The 23,927-nt window shown below is 45.9% G+C and overlaps 1 protein-coding gene across 13 annotated transcripts in view; it reads right to left on the minus strand.

Moving 5' to 3' along the window:
* PRKAG2 (protein kinase AMP-activated non-catalytic subunit gamma 2) overlaps positions 1 to 23,927 on the minus strand; it is a 329,808-nt gene that overhangs the window by 34,525 nt on the left and 271,356 nt on the right. For 7 of the 13 annotated variants that reach the window (XM_024249353.3, XM_054559037.2, XM_054559041.2 and 4 more), the window contains one exon: positions 4,839 to 4,948. In XM_024249353.3, the coding sequence (XP_024105121.1) occupies positions 4,839 to 4,948 (110 nt within the window). 13 annotated transcript variants of the gene reach the window in all.

Below are 23,927 nucleotides of genomic sequence, written 5' to 3' on the forward strand. Positions count from 1 at the left end.
CCTCCAAGCCGCCCATGGCAGTGGGAATGGCTGGCTCTCCAGTGTCTGAGAATCACCTTTCTTTACTCGAAAGCCCAGTGACAGGCTTTCCTGGGGCAGACGCCTAGCACGGGCCTCTCACCCTCCCAAAGAAAACCCCAGCTGGCCCTTGCCACCCCTTGACCTGTAGCTGGGGACAGGTTTCCACATGCTGCAGGGGACGAGGCCACTTATATGCAAAATAAACTGTGAGATCTTGCCATTTCTCAGCCGCAGAAACCGAAGTACGTATGGGAATAGGTGCTAGTAACGTTAGGACAAAGATGAGAAATTTAACACCAGTTTGGTGGGACTGATTGCTATGAGTGGTCTTACTAGAAATTGTTCATTAACGTTCTGTGCACGCAGCTGGCAGTGGCTCTAACCGCTCACTTGGTTGACTGCCTGAAGTGCAGGGCACTGCTGAGTCCGTGTTTAATGAGGCTGAGATGCCAGGCTTCTGTGGCACAGTGAACTATACAGGAGGAATCCACAGGCTTCAGGAGACAGGGGCATTGGCACGGATTTGTCATGTGCCACCTGCACGTTCCATACCCAGAGGACACTCCCTCCTGGAGCCCCTGAGGAATGTACAGGTGAGGGGCCCCTTCAATCGGAAAAGTGAACTTGTCACTGCAGCAGCTGTTCCCAATGTAGTATTTTGGGGGACCCGCAGCCCCTGCCTGGGCACATACTCCTTTCTCTATAACAATCTACAAGGACCCCTAGACGGAGTCTGCTTTACCTGGCAACAGGATGCTTTCACCCGTGTGTCTCAAGGCTGTGGCACCCCCGCTCTCTACCTTATTATGGTCTGCAGAGAAGCTGGCCATCTTCACACTGCCACACTGGCCCATGAGCTGATGGCGGTGTGGGTTGGACTGGACAGGCAGGAAGTAGCAGAGCTCTAGGTGCCTCTGTGAGATATGTGCCGGGCAGAGCGTGAGGGACAGACCCCGCAGAACCAGGGGTCTCACACCCCAGAACGGCCTGAAACACTGGAGACATCCCTCCAATGGGAGCTTCAAGTTGTCACTCCACACTCCACCTGCCACTGCAACCACCAGGCAGGTGTTTTGGAGGCAACGTGCACCACATGTGTGCGTGCTACTCTGACACAGGTACTGAGTGACACTAAAAGCTGTTTTCAGAGAGGCCCAGGGCAAGATCAGGCATGTGGCAAGTCCAGGCTGCTCTTCTGTGTGGCCTTAGGACCCAGCAAGGTTGATATTAGGGATGCTGTAGGAAGCCTCCACCAAAAGGAAATTTACAGAGCAGACATTGAGGGTTTTGAGGGAAGATTAACCCCGAAACAACCATGCCTTCTCCTGCAGATAATGACTTTCCCGCTGGGAAACAGTTCCTGGCTGACTGCACCAGGCCTTGTAGAGACTGAACAAGCTAGCCACGAGATGCAGAGACCACGCAACCTGAGCTCCCTATCACGAACAGGGAACTACCAGCACCCCCAAGCCAAATGCTGAGCATGCACAGCGACCCTCTCTCCCCAGGCAGAGACAGGGCTTGCCCAGGCCTGTGAAGTACACAGACACTGCACGGGTACATGATGCAGCTGCTCTGACACCGGTGCCTCCCCTACCTCGATCCACACCCAGACTCAGTGGAGCTCCTTATGAGCCACTGACTGATGGAGAAAAAGCTGGGCTTGGTTTACAGGTGTTTCTCCTGCTGGGCTGGCCCCTGCTGGCACTCCACAGTGTGGCTCTTGAGGACAGTGGGGATTACATCCCCCAGCAGGCAGACCTCCCATTTGGACATTTGATTTCCACTTTATCAGGACTGAGATGGCCAGGACATATCTACACGGATCCCCAGGGTGATTCCAGTATTAAACCGAGGGGAATCTCATGGAACCCAGCTGCAGGGAGTCCACTCAGCCTCTCAAGAGACCAAAGATGGAAGCAGAAAAGCCAAGCCCGAGACTGCTCTTCCCCCTCATTCTGGTGGCACACCCTCGCATTCTGCTCTCCTCTCGTTGGCTGTTCTACTCCTGTCTGCATACACTCTTTCAGCTTCCCTGCAAGTGGCTCGCCTTGGTCCCTAGAGCAGTTACGGCTCTAATGACGTCGTATCCTCAGAGTAACGTGGCCATTTTGAGTACTGTTCTGCAGCTTACTTTTTCTTTTCCTAATCAACGAATCAATGAATATACTCTTGACATTTTCTCCATTATGCAGTATTCTATTATATGCCTACGCGAGGATTTATTTAACTGGTCTCTTAGGTTGTTTTGGGTACGCAGCTATTTTCTGTTTGCTTTCTTAGCTCTTGAGGGTGTGTCAATGGCTATTACTGCAGCATGTGTCTAGAAAATACTCAAATCACCCTTTTTCAAATACATCTTTTTACCCTGACTTAACCAATGCCAAACAACTCTCTCACCCTATTTCTATGGTAATGCATCTCAGCTCCTCTCAACTTAGAGCCTCACAGGATAAATGGCTTCCCGGAGATGATGCTCACAGCTCCTGTTAATTACGGAAGTGATATTTACTGGATCAGTCACCTTGGACATCCATAAGGCATCGCATTTTTCATGTATTACTCACTTGGTTTTTTTAGGGTTTAGCCAAAATGAGTAATACATGGAAAGCTGGGTAAAAGTCAAATCAGCTGATACTTGTTATTATTTTTTGAGAGTCTTGCTTTGTTGGAGTCTCGTTCTGTCATCCAGGCTGGAGAGCAGTGGCACAGTCTCGGCTTACAGCAACCTCCGCCTCCTGGGTTGAAGCGACCCTCCTGCCTCAGCCTCCCGAGTAGCTGGGACTTACAGGTGCCTGCTACCACACACGGCTAATTTTAATTTTTGTATTCTTAGTAGAGATGGGGTTTCACCATGTTGGCCAGGGTGGTCTTGAACTCCTAACCTCAAGTGATCTGCCCCACCTCGGTCTCCCAAAGTGCTGGGATTACAGGTTTGAGCCACTGTGCCCGGCCTACTGTCACTTATTTTTAAGTTGGTAGAAATGCTGGTGGTCAGAAGATCTGGTATTTTAAAAAGTAAATCTTCTGGGGGATGGCGGTGAGGCTGAAATAGGTTGAGCCAGTAGTTCTTTATTTTGGGAATTCAGAACTTCTCATTATTTTGTTATTGAAACATGTAGTCACAGTTCTCGAGACCGCATCTCTTAAAACAACTGCCTACCGTTTTCCCTACTATAAGATTGTATTTGGATGCTTCCTTCTTTGTGTCAAATAATCAAGAATCTTAGGGTTTTAAAAGTGACTCTGAAGGTTACCTGATCCAAACTGAACTCAGCAAAGACAAAGAATATAAAGTCAATTAGCAAAAATCAATTGTATTTCCACATGTTAACAAGAAACAATTGGAAAATGAAATTAAATGAAAGCAAAATCATTTTTGGTCATCCTGTAAGTCCTGGGTAGCAGGCACAGAATATAGGTAAGGGGCTCCAAGAGCCCGGGGAGCCCTCTGAGGATACACGGCAGGTGTGGGGCATGGGGACAGAAGCAGGCCACACCTGGGGTCCCTGGGGAGGTCTAAAGGGTCTGGTGGAGCAGGAAGAGTCTGGGAGGATCATATAAGGCAGGTCTATGGGAGCGGGTGGATACGCTCCAGGGCACCTTTCAGCCGGTGCTCCCGAGGGCTCAGGCTGAGGCAGCCCTTCCAGGGCCCTTGCTGTGTGTCTTCCCCTGCCCTGCTCTTCCTCTGATCCCTTCATGCTTCCTCCTGGGAATGCATCCTTCATAAACCCATGAATTCTTGGTTAAGCATTTACTTCTGAGGAACTCGACTGAGGACAATCCTACTTGGAAAATATTTATATAGAAACAGTACACTAAATGTATATGCACAGATATGTGTGTAGACACCCATTTGATTACATTGAATGTAGTTTGATCACGGTATTGAGTGTATCATTTAGGACTTTTTGTATGTGATTGTAAGTTACATTGATATAAAGCAGGTTGCAATAAGCATAATTTTAATACCAAAATGTTAAGATTCAAATTTTCTGTGAAAAGAGATCAGTAAGGTTCTTCTCTCAAGAGATTGCCCATTTTAGTGATTTTCTTCTTTTTTACCAATATTATTTCAAATTTATTTATCATATGTTCTACTAAATAACTAAGAAAGACCATGAGGATATACTGAGCGAGGCCATACAGTTTAATAATGAACAGCTTAGGTTCTAACACACATTAGACACGCCTGTGTTCAAAACCCCATCTTGTACTAGCTTGTGGATTAGGTCCTTAAATTCCACAACAACTTGTGGACTAAGCTTTCTATTTTTTTTTTTTTTCTGAGATGGAGTCTCACTCTGTTGCCAAGCTGGAGTGCAGTGGCACAATCTCGGCTCACTGCAACCTCTGCCTCCTGGGTTCAAGTGATTCTCCTGCCTCAGTGTCCTGAGTAGCTGGGACTATAGGCATGCACCACCACACCTGGTTAATTTTGTATTTTTAGTAGAGATGGTGTTTCATCACGTTGGCCAGGCTGGTCTCCAACTCCTGACCTCAGGTAATCTGCCAGCCTCGGCCTCCCAAAGTGCTGGGATTACAGACGTGAGCCACTGCACCTGGCCAGAGCTTTCTGACTTAAGTTCTTAAACTCTATAATTTGAGCTTCCCTGTCTTTAGGAAGAAGACAGTAATAGCACATTTCTTATAAGGTTGCCATAGATGTTGAGAATTCAGATAAAACCTCAGCACAGTGCCTGATAGTGCAAAGGACTCAATAAACATTTGCTGGCATTGCTGGTTTTAAATTACTGTATAAAGTAGTAGCCATCCAAAAATATACCAAAAAATTAATGAAAATTGAGTATACTTACTTGTAATGTAGTATCAAAGACAACAAGCTTTGAACTGGTTGGAACGATGTCATAACACTTGTGTGACCTCATGAATCGCATGTAAACACCACTTTCTGAGTCTTCTACTGCTAAAAGAAAAAAAGGCAAAACATCAGCAATAATAAAGAACTCCCTCAATCGGATGAAGAGCATATAGGTAAACCTATCACTAACAGACATAATGGTAAAATACGAAATGTTTTCCCAGTATGATCAAGGGCCAGGCAAGGATGCTCACTCTCACTAGTTCTATGAATACTGTACTGGAGGTCCCAGATGGTGAAGTAAGGCAAGAGAAAAAAATGAAAGGCATACATGTTGAAAAGGAAAAAGCAAAACTGTCTTTATTTGCACACTGTATGATTTTCTACATAGGAAATGCCAAAGAATCCAGAAAAAGCTCCTAGATCTAAAAAGAATGAGTTTAGCAGGGTCACAGAATTAAATACCGGGTTAATAAAACAAAGACAAAGCTAATCAAATGGGGAAAAGTTGGAAGCTTTCCTTTCAAGATCTGGAACAAGGCTGGGCGTGGTGGCTCACACCTGTAATCCCAGAACTCTGGGAGGCTGAGGTGGAAGGGTCACTTGAGCCCAGGAGTTCGAGGCCAGCCTGGGTGGCATAGCAAGACCCAGTTTCTACAAAAATAATAAAATAAAAATAAAAATAAAGGGGAAAAAAAAGACCAGGAACAAGACAGGAATGCCTGCTCTTGCTACTCTGTTCAACGTAGTACTGGAAGTCCTTGTCAGAGCAGTCAGGCAAGACAAAGAAATAAAAGGCATCCAAATATGGAAACAAGGAAGTTAAATCGTCCCTGTTTGCAGATGACATAATCTTATATATGGAAAACCCTAATGACTCCATCAAGAAATTGTCAAAACTAATAAATTCAGTGAAGTTACAAGATATAAACTCAACATAAAAAATCAGCAGCATTTCTATACACTAATAGACAACTATCTGAAACAGAAATTTTAAAAAATCCCATTTACAATAGCTACAAAACAACAAAATACTTAGGAATTAATTTAACTCAGGTGGTGAAAGAGCTCTACAGTGAAAACTATAAAACACTGATGAAAGAATTGAAGCAGGCCAGGTGTGGTGGCACACGCCTATAATCCTAGCACTTTGGGAGGCCGAGGCAGGCAGATCACCTGAGGTCAGGAGTTTGAGACCAGCCTGGCCAACATGGAGAAACCCCGTCTCTACTAAACATACAAAAATTAGGCGGGCATGGTGGCACGGGCCTGTAATCCCAGCTTCTCAGGAGGCTGAGGCACGAGAATTGCTTGAACCTGGGAGGCGGAGGTTGTGGTGAGCTGAGATTATAGCACTGCACTCCAGCTTGGGTTACAAAGTGAGACTGTCAAAAAATAAAAATAAAATAAAAAAAAGGAAGAATTGAAGAAGATACAAATAAATGGGAAGATATCTTGTGTTCATGGATTGGAAGAATATTGTTAAAATGACCATACTACCCACTGTGATCTACAGATTCAGTGAAATGCCTATCAAAATACCAATTCTTCGCAGGACAAGAAAAAAAAATCCTAACATTTGTATAGAACCACAAAAGACCCCAAATAGCCAAAAGAATTTTGAGCAAAAAGAACAAAGCTGAAGATATCACACTATCTGACTTCAAAATATACTACAAAGCTATAATAACCAAAACAGCATGAAGGTGGCATAAAAACAGACACACAGACGAAGAGAATTAGAAAGCCCAGAAATAAATCCATATATTACAGCGAAATGATTTTTGACAAAGGTTCCAAGAATACACACTGGGCAAAGGGTGGTCTCTTCCATAAATGGTGCTGGGAAACCTAGATATCCACATGCAGAAAAATGAAGCTGGACTCCTGTCTCTCATCAGATACAAAAATCAATGGAAAATAGATTAAAGACTGAAAATCTAAGACCCAAACTACGAAACTACTAGAAGAAAACATAGGGGAAATGCTTCATGACTTTGGTCTGGGCAAATATTTTATGGATAAAACCTCAAAAGCACATGGAACAAAAGCAAAAATGGACAAATGGGATTATATCAAACTAAAAAGCTTCTATCCTGCGAAGGAAATAAGCAACAGAGTGAAGAGACAACCTACAGAGAGAAAATATTTGCAAACTATACATCCGATAAAGGGTTAATATCCAAAATAGATTAGGAACTCAAACAACTCAACAGCAGGAAAAAAAAAGAACTCAATACACATTTCTCAAAGAAGACATAGAAATGGCCAACAGGTACATGAAAAAATGTCCACCATCGCTAGTCACTGGAGGAATGCAAATCAAAACCATAATGAGATATCACCTCACTCCGGTTAGAATGGCTATTATAAACAAAACAAAACAAAAGATGAGTGTTGCTGAGGATGTGGAGAAAAAGTAGTCCCTTTTTTGAACTATTGGTGGGAATGAAATATAAATTACTATAGTCATTATAGTAAACAGTACAGAGGTCACTAAAAAAATTAAAAATAGAATTACCCTGGATCCAGCAATCCCATTACTGGGTATACACTCAAAGGAAATGAAATCAGAGTGTTAATGACACATCTGCACTGCCATGTTGAGTGCAGCACTATTCACAATAGCCCAGACGTGGAATCCACCTAAGTGTCGCCAAAAGATGAATGGATAAAGAAAAGTGGTACCTATAAATAATGGAGTACTATTCAACCATAAAAAAGAATGAAACCCTGACATCTGTAAGCACAGGATGAACCTAGAGGACACTGTGCTACATGAAATAAGCCAGGCGTGGAAAGACAAATACCATCTCATTCATCTGTGGAATCTAAACAAGTTGATCTCACAGGAGTAGAAAGTAGAGAGTGGTTACCAGAGGCTGGGGAGGGAACGGGGTGGGGGTATGAGGAGACGTTGGTCAGTTACAGTCAGACAGGAGGAATGTGTTCTGGTGTTCTATTGCACAGTGGGGTGACTACAGTTAACGATAACGTATTGTATATTTCAAAATAGCTAGAAAGGAGGATTTTGAATGTTCCTGCCATAAAGAAATGATACGCGTTTTAGGTGACAGATATACTAGTTATCCTGATTTTATCAGTACACAATATATACATGTACTAAAACATCAAACTGTATCCCATAAATATGTACAATTATGTGTCAACCAAAAATAAAACTTAAAAAAAGGAAAAAAGTACAATAAAGCAAACGCAAACAGAAAAAAAGCCTACTATATTTGTATCTACTAACTCATTGTTAGCAGACAGAAATTTAAAAAAATTTTTAAAGTACTATTTACATAAATGCTGTATGGAAATACGGACCTACATAGGGAACAGAGAGCACCGAAAATGGTAACAATGTGGACAAATATACAAATGCTTTCAAAAATTATTTAAATCTCTCTAAAAGCTAATTGACAATTTATTTTTTATTTTATGTATTTTTTTTTGAGATGGAGTTTAGCTCTTGTCGCCCAGGCTGGAGTGCAGTGGCTCGATCTTGGCTCACTGTAACTTCTGCCTCCAAGGTTCAAGCGATTCTCCTGCCTCAGCCTCCTGAGTAGCTGGGATTACAGGTGCACACCACCACGCCTGGCTAATATTTGTATTTTTAGTAGAGACGGGGTTTCACTATGTTGGCCAGGCTGGTCTTGAACTCCTGACCTCAGGTAATCTTGCATGGCTCGGCCTCCCAAAGTGCTGGGATTACAGGCGTAAGCCACTGCGTCCAGCCCTAACTGACAATTTAAACAAAAATAATGACTATGTATTGTGGGGTTGATAGCACACTGATAAGGAAAAGGCAACACTGTCCAACCAATCATGGAAATCCCGGAGTCATCCTTGCCAATGTCCTCTTGTCACCCTAACCAATTTATCACGATGCCTTGATTTTGCACCCCAGATCCCTCAAATCCACTCATTTCTCTGCCTCCATGGCCACCCCCCTAGATATCCTAACTTCCTCACCAATCCTCCTGCCCCCTGCATCTTCCACAGCTGTCCACACTGCATCCAGGAAGATTTTGCCAGATGCAAATATAATCGAATCCAGCTGCTTTAGAATAAAGGCAAAACCCCTGAAGTCACCTAGAACAGCAGTCCCTAGGACTGGTTTTGTGGAAGACAATTTTTCCACTGGGGGTGGTAGTGGGTGGTTTCAGGATGAAACTGTTCCACCTCAGATCATCAGGCACCAGATTCTCATCAGGAGTACACAACCTAGATCCCTTGTGGGCACAGTTCACCGTCGGGTCTGGGCTCCTATGAGACACGAAAGCTGTCCCTGATCGGAGAGGATGCATAGCTCAGGCTATAATGCTGGCTCACCCGCCCCTTGCCTCTTGCTGTGCAGCCCATTTCCTAACAGGCCAGGGAACTGTACTGGTTCATGGCCCCAGGATTGGGGACCCCTGACCTATAAGACCTGGGAGGCCTGGCCCCCGCCTACCTCCCTGCCTCTTGTATTAAACACTCCTGCTCCATATTTTCTCCAACCCCCTATTTTTTTCCAGTCCTCCATCAGTGCTCTGCTGCCTCTTCCATGGGGCCTGACGCTACTGCTTCCTCTGCCTGAAATACTTTCTCCGTCTGTTTGTGGCCCAGTGAACTCCTTCATTAGACCTTGGCTCAAGGATGTGACTGGTGAGTCATGGAACCTGAATTTGAACTTGAAGCCTCTGGATTCCAAAGCTGTGTTCTTAGCCAAGCTGATCCCCCTCCTTCCCTCGGCCTGCCACGACCGCTTTCTCGTTCTGCCGAAATCCTTCCCTATCTTCATGGGTCAGTCCAAATTATGCCATCTGCAAGAGACATCCTTGACAGCTCCATTCGGCCCACACTGATCTGTGCATTTTAGGAAGATCTGGACTACTTGGGAAATATCTGAGAAGAAAAAAATGTAGTGTATAAGCTAATTAGCAAAACAAGTGTTAAACAAGTGATACTAACCAAGCTCTTTGGCTGTGGAAAGGAGCCCCACAATTCTGTATATTTCCTACTGTGGACATCCATGCAGCTGGTTTGCCAATTTCATGACAAATGATGTGGACCACTCTCAAGTCTATTTTCATTCTGACCTCTCTTTGGGATATTACAATTTATAATGCAGAGTTTTGTCACTGCAACTGCCTCCTGGATATTTCCCTCTCAAATGTCTCCCTCCTGATGTGGAATAAAGTCCAGATGCCTCTGTGTCTCATTCATGAATCTCCATATCTGGCTTCTCCCCAGCCTTATTTCCCACCTCCTGGTTTCATATCTAGGCAAATGGGCTCCCTATCAGTCTCCTGTAGCCTTTGACCTCTCTCTTCTTGCCCTTGTTCACTCACTTTACCTTAAACGTCCTCCTCCTTGACTTTTCCTTGTTCAGTTTCAATCCAACCTCATCTGACATCTTTTCCCACAAAAGAAGTGAACGTCTGAGTGCTCATTACGGACCAGGTACCGCAATAAATCACCTCACTTAACTGATGTGACAACCTTGAGGAATACAGCTTCATTTTTTCATTTTACCTCTGAGGAAACTGAGGCTAGGAGAAGCTGTGTCACTTGCCCCAAATCAGATGGTGAAGAAGTGACCCAAGCGGGATTTGAAGCTCTGTCCTAGGCTCCAGTAGCTCCTTATTAAACTCACTTCCCTGACACAACGGTGCACTCATCTGAGCGCACCTGGGGAGGACCCCTGTGTCCTGGGCCCTGTCCTGGGGTTACCCACAGGGGGACACAATGACCGGTTCTCCACCCTCAAAGCTTATGCATCAGCCCAGGGTGAGCACTGGATCACCTGAGAACACAAAGGTGGGTCACCAACCCTGACCTGGAAAGGGTAAAGAAATCTAAAACGACTTCTTCCCCTGAACGCCAACGGCATTTTACTTCTGTCTTATCAGTTATCACCTTCTATCTCGTTAACAGTGACTGTGTATTTCTAATATTTTTTTCCTTCCTGGGTGATAATTTATTTGAATGATCAGTATCTTACTCAAGTAATCCATACATTAATTCAGTCTATAAATATTTATTGCATATTGTCTAGTGTGCATTCCTCCCAAAGCTGATCCTGAGACCACGGAAAGTTAGGGGAGGAAAAATTCAAAAGAAAGGGTGCCCAGTAAGCAGGTTATACCTTCGTGACGCTGGAGTGAAGCTATGAGGGAGGATGCTCCGAGGCTGTACAGACCTCAGAACTGTCTCGTAGGAGGACCACTCCTGCCCTGCCTGGGTTCCAGGTAATTCCTGGGACATCACCCACGTCATTTCTACCCACAAGCCCAATTGCCAAAGAATGTCCTGGGGCAGAGATGTTGAAATATGAGAACTTGGATGAGACAGGAGGATTCTGGTGAGGCACCCGCAGCATCCACTGTGCGAGAGGCGGGGATGCCGCAGGGAAGACAACAACCACAACCCTGTCCTTACAGACACTGCAAACCAATGGAGAGGACAGTGACTGTCATCACACTGCCACCAGCACTACCAAGGACAAACTCGGGGTTCGTGAATGAATAGCAGCGGCTGTCAGGGAGGGAATGGATGGACAGATGAAGTTTAAGTTGGTGTGCTCCCATGTTTCTCAAAACACTGATAGACTAGACAGTGAGGGCCCTGCTTAACAAAGGCCCGAAACAGCAAGCTCTCATCAGAGCGGCACAGAGAGCTCCGGTCCGTGTCCGCCATCGCCGCTAAGGATGACGCTCCTCACGCAGCCGCATGCGCAGTCTCCTCATGCCTACTGAGGGTGGGATTTGTGCAATACAAAAGCCAAAGATCAGGGCAGCCAAGCATACATTCAGCCAGTATTTAAGTTACAAATTGCCTGCCAAATCTAACATCCTAAAATTCAAAAGCAAGAAATCAAGAGGGAGGCTAAGTATAGTAAAATGTAACAAACCATCTCCCAGAAAGAAAACCTCAGAAGATATTTTGTTCATTAATTAAATCAATAATTTTCATAAAAGAGGTACCCATATTATAGACATATTATACATGTTAATATTACTATATGAATACGTGAAATAAAAATTGAAAATAATATAGGGCAGGAATGTTCAAACTTACAGAATTTTTGAAAATCTGTAAGTTTGGTGTTAGATTATATTTTTAATATACCATTTTAATGTGTTGATTTCTAAATTATTTCAATGAACATTGTATTTTGAATAAATATATGTTCCAGATTTACAAAAAAGTTGCAAAGCTAGAACAGTTCCTATATACTCCATATCAGGTTCCCCCAAGTTTATCATCTTACGTTATTGATATGGTTTGGCTTTGTGTCCCCACCCAAATCTCATCTTGAATTGTAGTTCCCATAACCCCCACGTGCCAAGGGCAGGACCTGCTGGGAGGTGATTGGATCATGGGGGCAGTTTCCTCCATGCTGTTCTTGTGATAGTGCCTGAGTTTTCAGGAGATCTGAGAGTTTTATAAGGCAGTTTTCTCTGCCCTTGCTCTCTCTGTTGCCTGCTACCACGAAAGACGTGCCTCTTCCCGTTCCGCCATCATTGTAAGTTTCCTGAGGTCCCTCCAGCCATGCAGAACTGTGAGTCAATTAAACCTCTTTCCTTTACAAATTACCCACCCAGTCTCAGGTAGCCTATTTAAAGCAGTGTGAGAACTAACACACGGTTTTTCTCAGTCTTTGGTTTACACAGTTTCATTCTCATCATCATATGGAGGAACATGCTCCATCCTCATCACACGGAGGCACCCGCTCAATACTCATCACACAGGGAGGCACCCGCTCCGTCCTCATCGCACACGGAGGGACACGCTCCGTCCTCATCGCACACGGAAGGACACGCTCCGTCCTCATCGCACATGGGGGGACACGCTCCGTCCTCATCGCACACGGAGGGACACGCTCCGTCCTCATCGCACACGGAGGCACACGCTTGATACTCATCACACAGGGAGGGACACACTTCATCCTCATCACACACGGAGGGACATGCTCCGTCCTCATCGCACACAGAGGCACACACTCCGTCCTCATTGCACACGGAGGGACACGCTCTGTCCTCATCACCACACAGAGGAACACGCTCCGTCCTCATTACACATGGAGGGACATGCTCCATCATCACACACGGAGGCACATGCTCCATCCTCATCATCATACTGAGGGTACACATGCCTTCTCATCCCATCCTATCCAGGGTACCTAAAATCAACGTGACTCATCACCTTAATCACCTGAGTGAAGTCATATTTGTCAGGTTTCTCCAAGTAGAGGTACTCTTTCCCTCCTCCTTTATGTACTGTAATCTTTTTAAGAAGGTCACTAGGACCCCTCACTTAATGGCCAGGAGTCATGCCCTACCTCCTTGTTTAAAATAATTATGTACAGGAGAGTTATTTATTTATCTGATCATTTATTCATATCAGTGTAGACTCATGGATATTTACTTCAACCTCTGAGGTATAATCCAATCCTAGGTTAGGAGTGGTCAGAGGCTGTGCCCCAGCCAGGCAGGCACCCACCTGTGGCTGACAGACCTGTGGGTGGCTTGTGGAGCCCTCTCCTAGTTAAGACAGTTTCCAAGCCTGCCATGGCTTAGACTTTCTGGCAGGTCCTCCAGCACTGCCTTCACACACAGGTGGCCCCCTAGTTGGCTGGGGAGCTGTGGGAGTGCGGCTTGGGGCTCCCTGCATGGGCTTCCTCCGTCATCCAGGGAGGTGTGGAGAGCCGGGCTCTCGTGCCTCTGTCCTGCATGCACACAGCCTCCAGGGCAGCTGGAAATGTGTTTCCCCATCATCAACATCTTGCATTAGCATGGTGCAGCGGTTATAGTTAAGCAACCAAGAAAATCATAATGAATGTGTCTAGGTACAGTGGCTCCCACCTGTAATTCCAGCACTTTGGGAGGCCGAGGCAGGAGGAGCCCTTGAGGTTAGGAGTTTGAGACCAGCCTGGGCAACATAGTGAGACCCTGTTTCTACAAAACATAAAAAAATTAGCCAGGTGTGGTGGTGCACACCTATGGCCCCAGCCTACTCAGGAGGCTGAGGTGGGAGGGTCTCTTCAGCCAGGAGCTTGAGGCTGCAGTGAGCTGTGATTGTGCCACTGCCCTCCAGCCTGGGTGACAGAGCAAGACTCTGTCACACACACATACACACACACAAACCAACAACGTATTAACAAAAGTCTCCACATTATTCAGATTTCCTTATTTTTTCCTTAATGTCCTGTGTCTGTCCCAGGATCCCGTCCAGGATTCCACATGATGGTCGGAAGCATCTCCTTGGCTCCCCCTGGCTGCAACAGTTTCTCAGACCCTCCTTGTTGTGATGGCCTTGGAAGCTTTGAAGTTCTGATGAGGCACTTTGGAGGATGCCCATTGGCTGGAAGAGGTCTCATGCTTTTCTCAAGATTAGAACCTCTGTAACTGGGTTCCAGGTTTGGGGGAGGATCTACAACATTTTAAAAAAAATATAAAGCACTTGACCAAACAAAGTAAACTGTTAAATATTTATTTATTTATTTATTTTGGAGACAGGGTCTTGCTCTGTCACCCAGGCTGGAGTGCAGTGGCACAATCTCAACTCATTGCAACCTCCACCTCCAGGGTTCAAGCAATTCTTGTTCCTCAGCCTCCTGAGTAGCTGGGATTATAGGTGTGGGAAACCAAGCCTGGCTAATATGTATTTTTAGTAGAGACGGGGTTTCACCATGTTGGCCAGGCTGGTCTCAAACTCCTAACCTCAAGTGATCTGCCTGCCTCAGCCTCCCAAAGTGCTGGGATTACAGGTGTGAGCCATCACACCCAGGCGTAAAATGTTAAATATTTAAAATAAATTATAATAAATCCTCTTTGAATGTGTAAAACCAGTTAAAAATAATTTAAAAAACAAAAATAAAATTTATAATAAAATTTCTTTAAAAAAATTTTTTTAAATTAAATTTTATGGCTGGGTGCAGTGGCTCACGCCTATAATCCCAGCACTTTGGGAGGCCAAGGTGGGCGGATTGCTTGAGAGGCCAGGAGTTTGAGACCATCCTGGGCAACATGGCGAAATCCCGTCTCTACTAAAAATACAAAAATTAGCTGGGCATAGTGGCACACGCCTGTAATCCCTGCTATTTGGCAGGCTGAGGCACAAGAATTGCTTCAGGCCAGGTGTGGTGGCTCACGCCTGGTGCGGTGGCTCACTTTGGGAGGCCGAGGCGGGTGGATCACAAGGTCATGAGATCGAGACCATGCTAGCCAACATGGTGAAACCTTGTCTCTACTAAAAATACAAAAATTAGCCGGGCATGGTAGCACGCACCTATAATCCCAGCTACACAGGAGGCTAAGGCAGGAGGATCGCTTGAACCCTGGAGGCGGAGGTTGCAGTGAACTGAGATTGTGCCACTGCACTCCAGTCTGGCGACAGAGTGAGACTCCGTCTCAAAAAAAAAAAAAAAAAAAAAGAATTGCTTCAACCCAGGACGTGGAGGTTGCAGTGAGCTGAGATTGTGCCACTACACTCCAGCCTGGGGGACAGAATGGTACTCTGCCTCAAAAAAAGAAAAATAATAATTAATTTTAAATAGAGATGAGGTCTCACTATGTTGCCCAAGCTGGTCTCAAACTCCCAGGCTCAAGTGATCCACCTGCCTTGGCTTCCCAAACTTCTGGGATTACAGGCGTGGGCCACCTACAAATTATAATAAAATTTCTGTTGAGTGGGAATAAGGACAGATTATTACTGATGTAATAAAACAACATCAATCACAACAAAAGTATAAGCTTTTTAAGCTAGGAAAATACAGTAAAATATAAAATGTTCCTTTTTAATGTCGCTTTTCTACTTTTAGTATAAACTTTACGATTATAGGTGGCACCATCTGTGTTAGTTACATTATGGTGAAGTCTCACATTGTACTTGGAGGAAGAAATAAATTGGAACAGAGTGCAAATGAGTGTAATTTGGAGTTATACAACAACAACAACAAAACCCACCCAAATTATTCAACAACAGGCTGTTTAAAATATATTATCAAAATTCCTTGGCCGGGCGCTGAGGCTCACGCCTGTAATCCCAGCATTTTGGGAGGCTGAGCTGGGTGGATCACCTGAGGTCAGGAATTCGAGACCAGCCTGGGCAACGCGGTGAATCCCCATCTCTATTAAAAATACAAAAATTAGCCAGGCGTGGTGACATGTGCCTGTAATTCCAGCTACCTGGGAGGCTGAGGCAGGGGAATGGCTGGAACCCGGGAGGTGGAGGCTGCAGTGAGCCGAGATCCTACCACTGCACTCCAGTCTGCGCAACAGAGCAAGGCTCCGTCTCAAAAAAATAAATAAAATAAAATAAAATAAATCAAAATTCCTGAGAGGGCAAGAAGTTCCAACTCCATATTCAAAAGCTAACTGAGGTTAAGATATTAACACAATGCTCCCTTCTTGCTTTTGATATTTTCAGTGTTATAGGATAGAAGCATAATTACAGAGTATCACACTGGGACTTGAGCTACTGCTCTACAAAAGGAAGAAACCCGTTTGCGGACTGATGTTAAATCTCACTACTCTTTAAACAGATGCCAACCCAACATTATCATGCAAGGGAGTTGCTAAAGAATAATATGAATAAATAGCAAGTTTATATTAAAGTGTTTAATTCATAAAGGTTAATAACAAACTTTTACAAATGCAACATCTAAGTTTAAATGCAAGCAATTATAAACACCAAATTGAAATACTTGAAGTATTTCTCCTATTAAAAACAAATCTGATTACATAATAAGCTTGCTCAGTACCTTTGTTTGTTTTTTTGAGACAGGGTCTCACTCTGCCACCCAGGATGGAGTGCAGTGGTGTGATCATGGCTCACTGCAGCCTTGAACTCTCGGGCTCAAGCAATCCTAGTAGCTGAGACTACGGATGCGTGCCATTACATCTGGCTAACTTTTTTATTCTGTACTTTTTTTTTGTAGTGATGGGGTCTCACTATGTTGACCAGGCTGGTCTTGCACTTTTGGCCTCAAGCCTCAGCCTTCCAAAGCACTGTGGTTATAAGCATGAGTCACTGTGCCTGGCTGCTCCTGTCCTCCCTATCTACACAATATACCCTGTATCATTCAAGGTTCTAGAAATCGAACTCTAACTTACCTTTCCAGCCTCATCTCCTATCACATCCCCTAGGAATCTCATACTCTAGGATCATTTCAACATATCCTTTTCAAAGGAAGGGTTTGAACTTTGGGAAATCCAATTTTGAGAATGCGTTCCTCATGCTTCTGTCTGTGCCTCTGCACACACTATTCTTTCTTTCTCAACAATGCCTTCCCTGTTCTCCTATGGTCTCCTGACATCCTGCTTGCCTTTCTGCAGTGGGCTGAACAGTGGCCCCCGCAAAAAGACAGGTCCACTGGAAACATCGGAATGAGACCTTATTTGCAATAAGGGTCTCTGCAGATGTAACTAAGGTGAGGATCTGGAGATGAAGTTATCCTGGATTAGGGTGGGCCCTAAATCCAATGACAAGTGTCCTTATGAGAGAGAGAAGATGTAGAAAGGCACAGAGGGGAGGGCCACATGAAGACAGGTGGAGGCTGGGGCGACACAGCAACGAGCCAAGGATGCCAAGGACTGCTGGCAACAGCAGGAGCTGAGGGCAGCATGGGGCAGATTCTCCCTCAGCCTCCGGAAGGAACCACCCCTGCTGAGGACTTAGGAACCAACCCTACTGATGACTTACTCCAGACTTCTGGCCTCCAGAACTACAAGGAAATAAACTTCTGTTGTCTAAGCCACCAAGTTGTGGCAGCCTGGGAAACTAATAGGCCTTCAAAGTTCAGTTCAAAGGCTACTTCCTCCCATAAAACCTTTCCTTTGAGCCCCTCAGGTCAGAATTAACTGCTCCAGTTGTGACATGCCCGTTAATGCTTTGTGAGTCACACACACCTTGTACTGAAGTTACAGGTCTGTTCTTCCCTTAGACATGTACTCCTGGGGGCAGTGGCTGTCCCTTGCTCTTCTCTATAATCCAAGGCCCCTGGAGGGTTCCTTGTAGATATCAGGCACGAGTTAATGCCTGGTACCTTGCAAGTCACTGAAAGACGCACAGATCAAATTCGAGAGGGGCAAGTACGGATCTGAGACGACTATATTATGTTCCTGTCCTCAGAGAGGAAACGTCAGCAAATGAAGCACGCAGGTTTAAAAGAACACTGGTGAATCTAGATCTAATAACCAGTAAAACAAAACAAAACAAAAACCCTTTATTTATATACCTTTATAAGATTAAAGGATTAGACATGGGTTTTTTTTGTGTGTGTAAGAGAAATAATGCACCTATGAAAGTGCCTCATGTGATTTTTTTCTCTTTCTTTCTTTCTTTTTTGTTCAAGATGGGGTCGTACACTATGTTGCCCAGGCTGGCCTCAAACTCCTTGGTTCAAGGGATTCTCCTCCCTCAGCCTCCCACATAGCTGGGACTATAGCCATACACCAGTGCAATTTTTTCTTTGAAGTGAAACAGCATTGATCTAAATAAAGCTTTAAAATGTTTGCAAGTATATTTTATATTGAAGCTATTTTCTAATTCTATTAGACAAAAAAATTCAGTTGAATTGAGTAAGATTGCAGACCTTCAAATGTTCATTCTACCATACACGTTTTAAAACCACCTGCAAATACAGCAAACAACTGGACAAGTATGTTTCAGAGATAAGCACTACAGTCATCAATTACTTTTTCTGAAACCCATTTACACAGAATTTTAATTTAGAAAGAATTTGTAAAGAAAAAAAAATGTGTTGTAAGACGGTGTAATTCTTCGGTCTTCTTGGCCTTAATTCTATGAAAATGAACAAGACAGACTATCACTAATCATTCATTAGTCAGGCAAAAATACTAAATAACAATTTAACAGACAGATACCAGTATGAAATTCATTTTACTTATACACCTTAATCAAAGAGCAGGATAGTAGATGAGACAATGACTCAAAATGGATTTCAAGGTGTCCTATTCATAAAAATAACAACTGCTAAAATAATCCACTACTAACCAGACAGTTACCATCAATCTGCCTGTCCCAGGTTCTCTCCCCACTGATACTGGAAACACCCACACAGTGAGGGAACAGACACCCCGAGAAGCAGAGCGTAAGGACTCACTTCCCACCCTCAAGTTCCACACTTCTTTTGGTCCAGTCCTGTAACTCTTGTTTAGTCTAGGAGGACCATCCCATCACTCCTGGGAATGGTTACTCCAATTTCAGAAGGGGTTGGCCTCAACTAGAAAGGGAAGCTTCTAATGTGAGAAGAAAAGAAGACCTTCTGGGAAAACAGTCCAGGCTTAGTGGTTCCGTGCCCACCATTTGGGGCTCCCTCACCACACAATCTGGGTGACGGACTGCAGACACACCTCTCCTGCCACGAGCAGCATGAACTTGCTGACCTAGTCCTATCACCTGTGTAGCTCGCTCTAACCCGGAGGCTGCCAGCGCCACCTTTATCTCATGCTCCACATTTTAATATGTCGACATATACAGGAACTGCTGCTTACTCTCCAGACTATAAAAATCTTAGTGTGGCTCACATCTGTAATCCCAGCACTTTCGGAGGCCAAGGTGGGCGGATCACGAGGTCAGGAGATTGACACCATCCTGGCTAACATGGTGAAACCCCGTCTTTACTAAAAATACAAAAACAAAATTATCCCGGCATGGTGGCCTGTAGTCCCAGCTACTTGGGAGGCTGAGACGGGAGAATGGCGTGAACCTGGGAGGCGGAGCTTGCAGCGAGCCGAGATTGTGCCACTGCACTCCAGCCTGGGCAACACAGCTAGGCTTCATTTCAAAACAAACACATTTTAGTGTGGGCTGGGCGCGGTGGCTCACGGCTGTAATCCCAGCACTTTGGGAGACCGAGGCAGGCGGATCACAAGGTCAAAAGATTGAGACCATCCTGACCAACATGGTGAAACCCTGTCTCAACTGAAAATACAAAAATTAGCTGGGCGTGGTGGTGCGCACCTGTAGTCTCAGCTACTCCGGAGGCTGAGGCCGGAGAATTGCTTGAACCCAGGAGGCAGAGGTTGCAGTGAACCGATATTGCGCCACTGCACTCCAGCCTGGGCGACAGAGCGAGACTCCATCTCAAAAACAAAAAACAAAAAACAAAGCCTTAGTGTGTCAGCATATTATAAATATTTTCTTTTCTTTTCTTTTTTCTTTTTTTTTTTGAGATGGAGTCTTGCTCTGTCACCCAGGCTGCAGTGCAGTGGTGCAATTTTGGCTCACTGCAACCTCCATCTCCTGGGTTCAAGCGATTCTCCTGCCTTAGCCTCCTGAGTAGCTGGGATTTCAGGCACCCACCCACATGCCTAACTAATGTTTGTACTTTTTTTGGTAGAGATGGGGTTTCACCATGTTGGCCAGGCTGGTCTTGAACCTCTGACCTCAGGTGATCCGTCCACCTTGGCCTCCCAAAGTGCTGGGATTACAGGCGTGAGCCACCACACCCAGCCGATATTTTCAATTCAAAGTTGTGAAAATGGCCACAGGGATCTGTAAATAAGTCATTTTTGATATTCTCTGCTTGTAAGTCAAAAGAAGGAACAGAGAAGAGATGTCTGCAGGGTGGGAGCAGAGCGCACTGGGGTCAGAATGCCAAGGAGGAGTTCCCCATCTGGAACCCACACACAGAGAGCAGCGGAGTGCTGATCAATGGTTACACCCCTCGGCATCTTCCTCTCTCTATTCTAGACCCATTATGCGAAGATGCTGTCCACAGAACCACCTTCATTTACTAAGCAATGCTTGCTGCAGTTTCAAAGGTGCTCAGATTCAGGGCGGTGCAGCGCTTGCCAGAGGCCGCCCTGTTCCAGGATCCGTTCCTCAGCTTCATGCTTAATTTTGTAACCATCAGTCTTCTAGGGACTTGGTGATTCAAGCGAAATAAATCAGTAAGTGATGAGGAAACTGAAATATCAATTAAGTGGTAAAGAGATGGGGGCCAGGTTAGCGAGCACAGACTGAGAAAGGAATGATCTGATCCATGAGTGAGGCGTGGATCCAGCAGAGCCGAGCCCACCCCATCCCACCAGGACAAGCGGCAGGAACCGCAGGGAAAGCTGGAAACACAACAGCTTTCTTAGAAAAGATGGTGGCGCACTTACGTGGGGTGGTCTAGATCTCACACTCATCATCTCAGACGACATTAAAATGGTAAAAAAGCAGTCTCGGGCTGGGCACGGCGGCCCATACCTGTAATCCCAGCACTTTGGGAGGACGAGGTGGGCAGATCACTTGAGGTCAGAAGTTCGAGACCAGTTTGGCCAACCTGAAACCTCAGCTAAGATACAAAAATTAGCTGGGCGTGGTGGTGCACACCTGTGGTCCCAGCTACTCGAGAGACTGAGGCTTGAGAATGTCTTGAACCTGGGAGGCGGAGGATGCAGTGAGCTGAGATTCTGCCACCGCACTCCAGCCTGGATGACACAGTGAGACTCTGTCAGCACCAATGTGTTACTCCCTTCAGCACTTTCTGTGCTCCCTTTTGAGGGAGGACAGCGACACCAGCATCACTAAAGGAGCTGAATTAAACACAGTGCTTTTGACTTTGGACTTATGTGCAGAGAGAAAGAGGAGAGTTGAGTAACATGCTCACCCTGTCTCTCCCCAGGATGCCCATCCTCTCCTGAACCTGCCCTCAGGTGTGGGAGCTGCTGCGTGCACTGCAGAGTGAGCGTCAGCTACCACAGTCCCTTCTTGCAGGGTGTTCCTACTTTAATCCTTATCTGTACTTGTGAAATGGAAGGTGTATGCCTTGCTAGAGAGCTTTTAGGTATAAGGCTTGTCAACTCTAAAATCACACTGCAGAGACCTGGGGTGTGCCTCTCCCCTACTGACCCACACAGGTAGGGGACAGAGCCAGAGACCCCAAGCACAGAGCCCTGCCTAGGCAGGACACTGCCACCGCTGCTCACTGTGAAACAACCTGGGGACCCCCTGCTTCCACCTGTTTTGTCCCATCAGCAGGCGCAGGGGCTGCTGCCATGGTCTGGTTCTGTCCCCCATCACTCCAACTCTGTGCACTGCCTGGCAGTTGTCACCAGTCCAGGGGTCTGACCAGCGTACCCACCTCTGCCTGCTCACCTTCATAGTGTACAGCCCCATTTCTAAGATGATGCTCAGCGAGTGACTGTCTATGGGACCATTCCCAAAGGCATAGGTGCATGGGGAACCCCAAGAAATAGTGCAATAACCTGAAGCTGTTACCAGCCCTAGACCTGGGGTGAGGAACAGTTACAAAACCCGGAAGGAGACAGTATCAGGTAGAGCCAGTCCCCTTGGGTGGGGCAGCGAGCTTCATTCGAGGAGTCCAGCCAGGTAGAGGCAGCCTCCCAGGATGAGGGAGCTGCAGGAGTAACTACCTGCCTCCTCTGGGGGCTCCCCACCGGCTAAGCGCAACAGGACCCCAGAGTACGGGAGCCCAGCCAATGTGTCCCACACTCAGCCTCGCTGGTGAGAAAGATGGGTGAGGTAGGGTGAAAATGGGACCCGGGGGCAAACAGGAGCTACCTGGGGCACTCTAAGACTGGGCAGATGGAAGAAAGACAGTTGGGGTTGATGCAGTATCTTCTACAATAATGCCTGAAATAACTTAAACTTTGTTTTCAGAAATTATTATTTGAAATAGCAATAAAAGGCATGAACATGTTTTCCAAAAATAACAACAGTGATATATACTGGTTGAGCATCCCAAATCTGAAAACCTGAAATCTGAGATGCTCAAAAATCTGAATTTTTTTGAGCATCAATACTACACTCAAGAGAAAAGCTCATCAGAGCATTTCAGATTTTGGATTTTTGGATTAGGAATGCTCAACTGGTGTGTATGATGCAAATACTCAAAAATCTGAAAAAATACGAAATCTGAAACATTCCCAGTCCCAAGCATTTTGGTTTTTATTGTATATATTTTTAAGATGGAATCTCGTTCTGTCACCCAGGCTAGAGTGCAGTGGTGGGATCTTGGCTCATTGCAACCTCTGGCTTCCGGGTTCAAGTGATTCTCCTGACTCAGCCTCCCGAGCTGCTGGGACTACAGGCACCCGCTACCACGCCTGGCTAATTTTTGTATTTTTAGTAGTGATGGGGTTTCGTCATGTTGGTCAGGCTGGTCTTGAACTCCTGACCTCAGGTGATCTGCCCAGCTTGGCCTCCCAAAGTGCTTACAGGTGTGAGCCACTGTGCCCAGCAGCAGTCCCAAGCATTTTTTTTTTTTGAGATGGAGTCTCGCTCTGTTGCCTAGGCTGGAGTGCAGTGGCACAATCTCGGCTCACTGCAACCTCTATCTCCTGGGTTCAAGTGATTCTCCTGCCTCAGCCTCCCAAGTAGCTGGGATTACAGGCGCACACCACCATCCCTGGCTAAGTTTCGTATTTTTGGTAGAGACAGAGTTTCGTCATGTTGGTCAGGCTGGTCTCAAACTTCCGACCTCAGGTGATTCACCTTACCTCCAACTCAGACACCCCCGCTCCAGTAACCAATTCTCTAGTCTCACTGGAGCCAACCAGGAGGTGCCCTGTTCCCATGGCTATGCCGAGCGCCCCAGCCAGCACCCCAACACGGCCTGTCAGGGGAGGTGATGCTGTCTCCAGCTGCATCTTGAAGGCAGGAAAAGGGATTCCAGGCAGAGGCCTGAGCTCCTCAGATCTGAGGGTGTCCTCAGGAGCTCGCAGGGGACATGGGGCAGGGGCTGGCACCCCATGGCGATGGGGGAGCAGCAGCAGGGTGGCAGGGAGGCCGTGGGGTCGGTTACATCGGGCGCTTGGCATGTGCTCTGTACTACTTTATCCTGGAGGTGACCGGGAGCCACGCAGGGGCTCACACAGGAGGCTGAAAAAATCAGGGCTGTGTGGACGCTGGGTCAGAGGAGAAAAGAGGCAGAGCAGTCAGTGGACAACTCTGAGACCACGCTCCCTCCATCGTGAGTCTCCGTCCCATCCCTGCGTGCTCTCCTTCACCTCCGCCCCTCACCAGCTTGCTTCCCGCCTCTCTCTCTCCATCTCCACCTGACCTTGTGGCAGTTCACTCCACTCCACTGCCTTTCTTTCAGAGCAAACAGCTCGCA

The sequence above is a fragment of the Pongo abelii genome, chromosome 6, assembly GCF_028885655.2.
Source record: "Pongo abelii isolate AG06213 chromosome 6, NHGRI_mPonAbe1-v2.0_pri, whole genome shotgun sequence".
NCBI lineage: Eukaryota > Metazoa > Chordata > Mammalia > Primates > Hominidae > Pongo > Pongo abelii.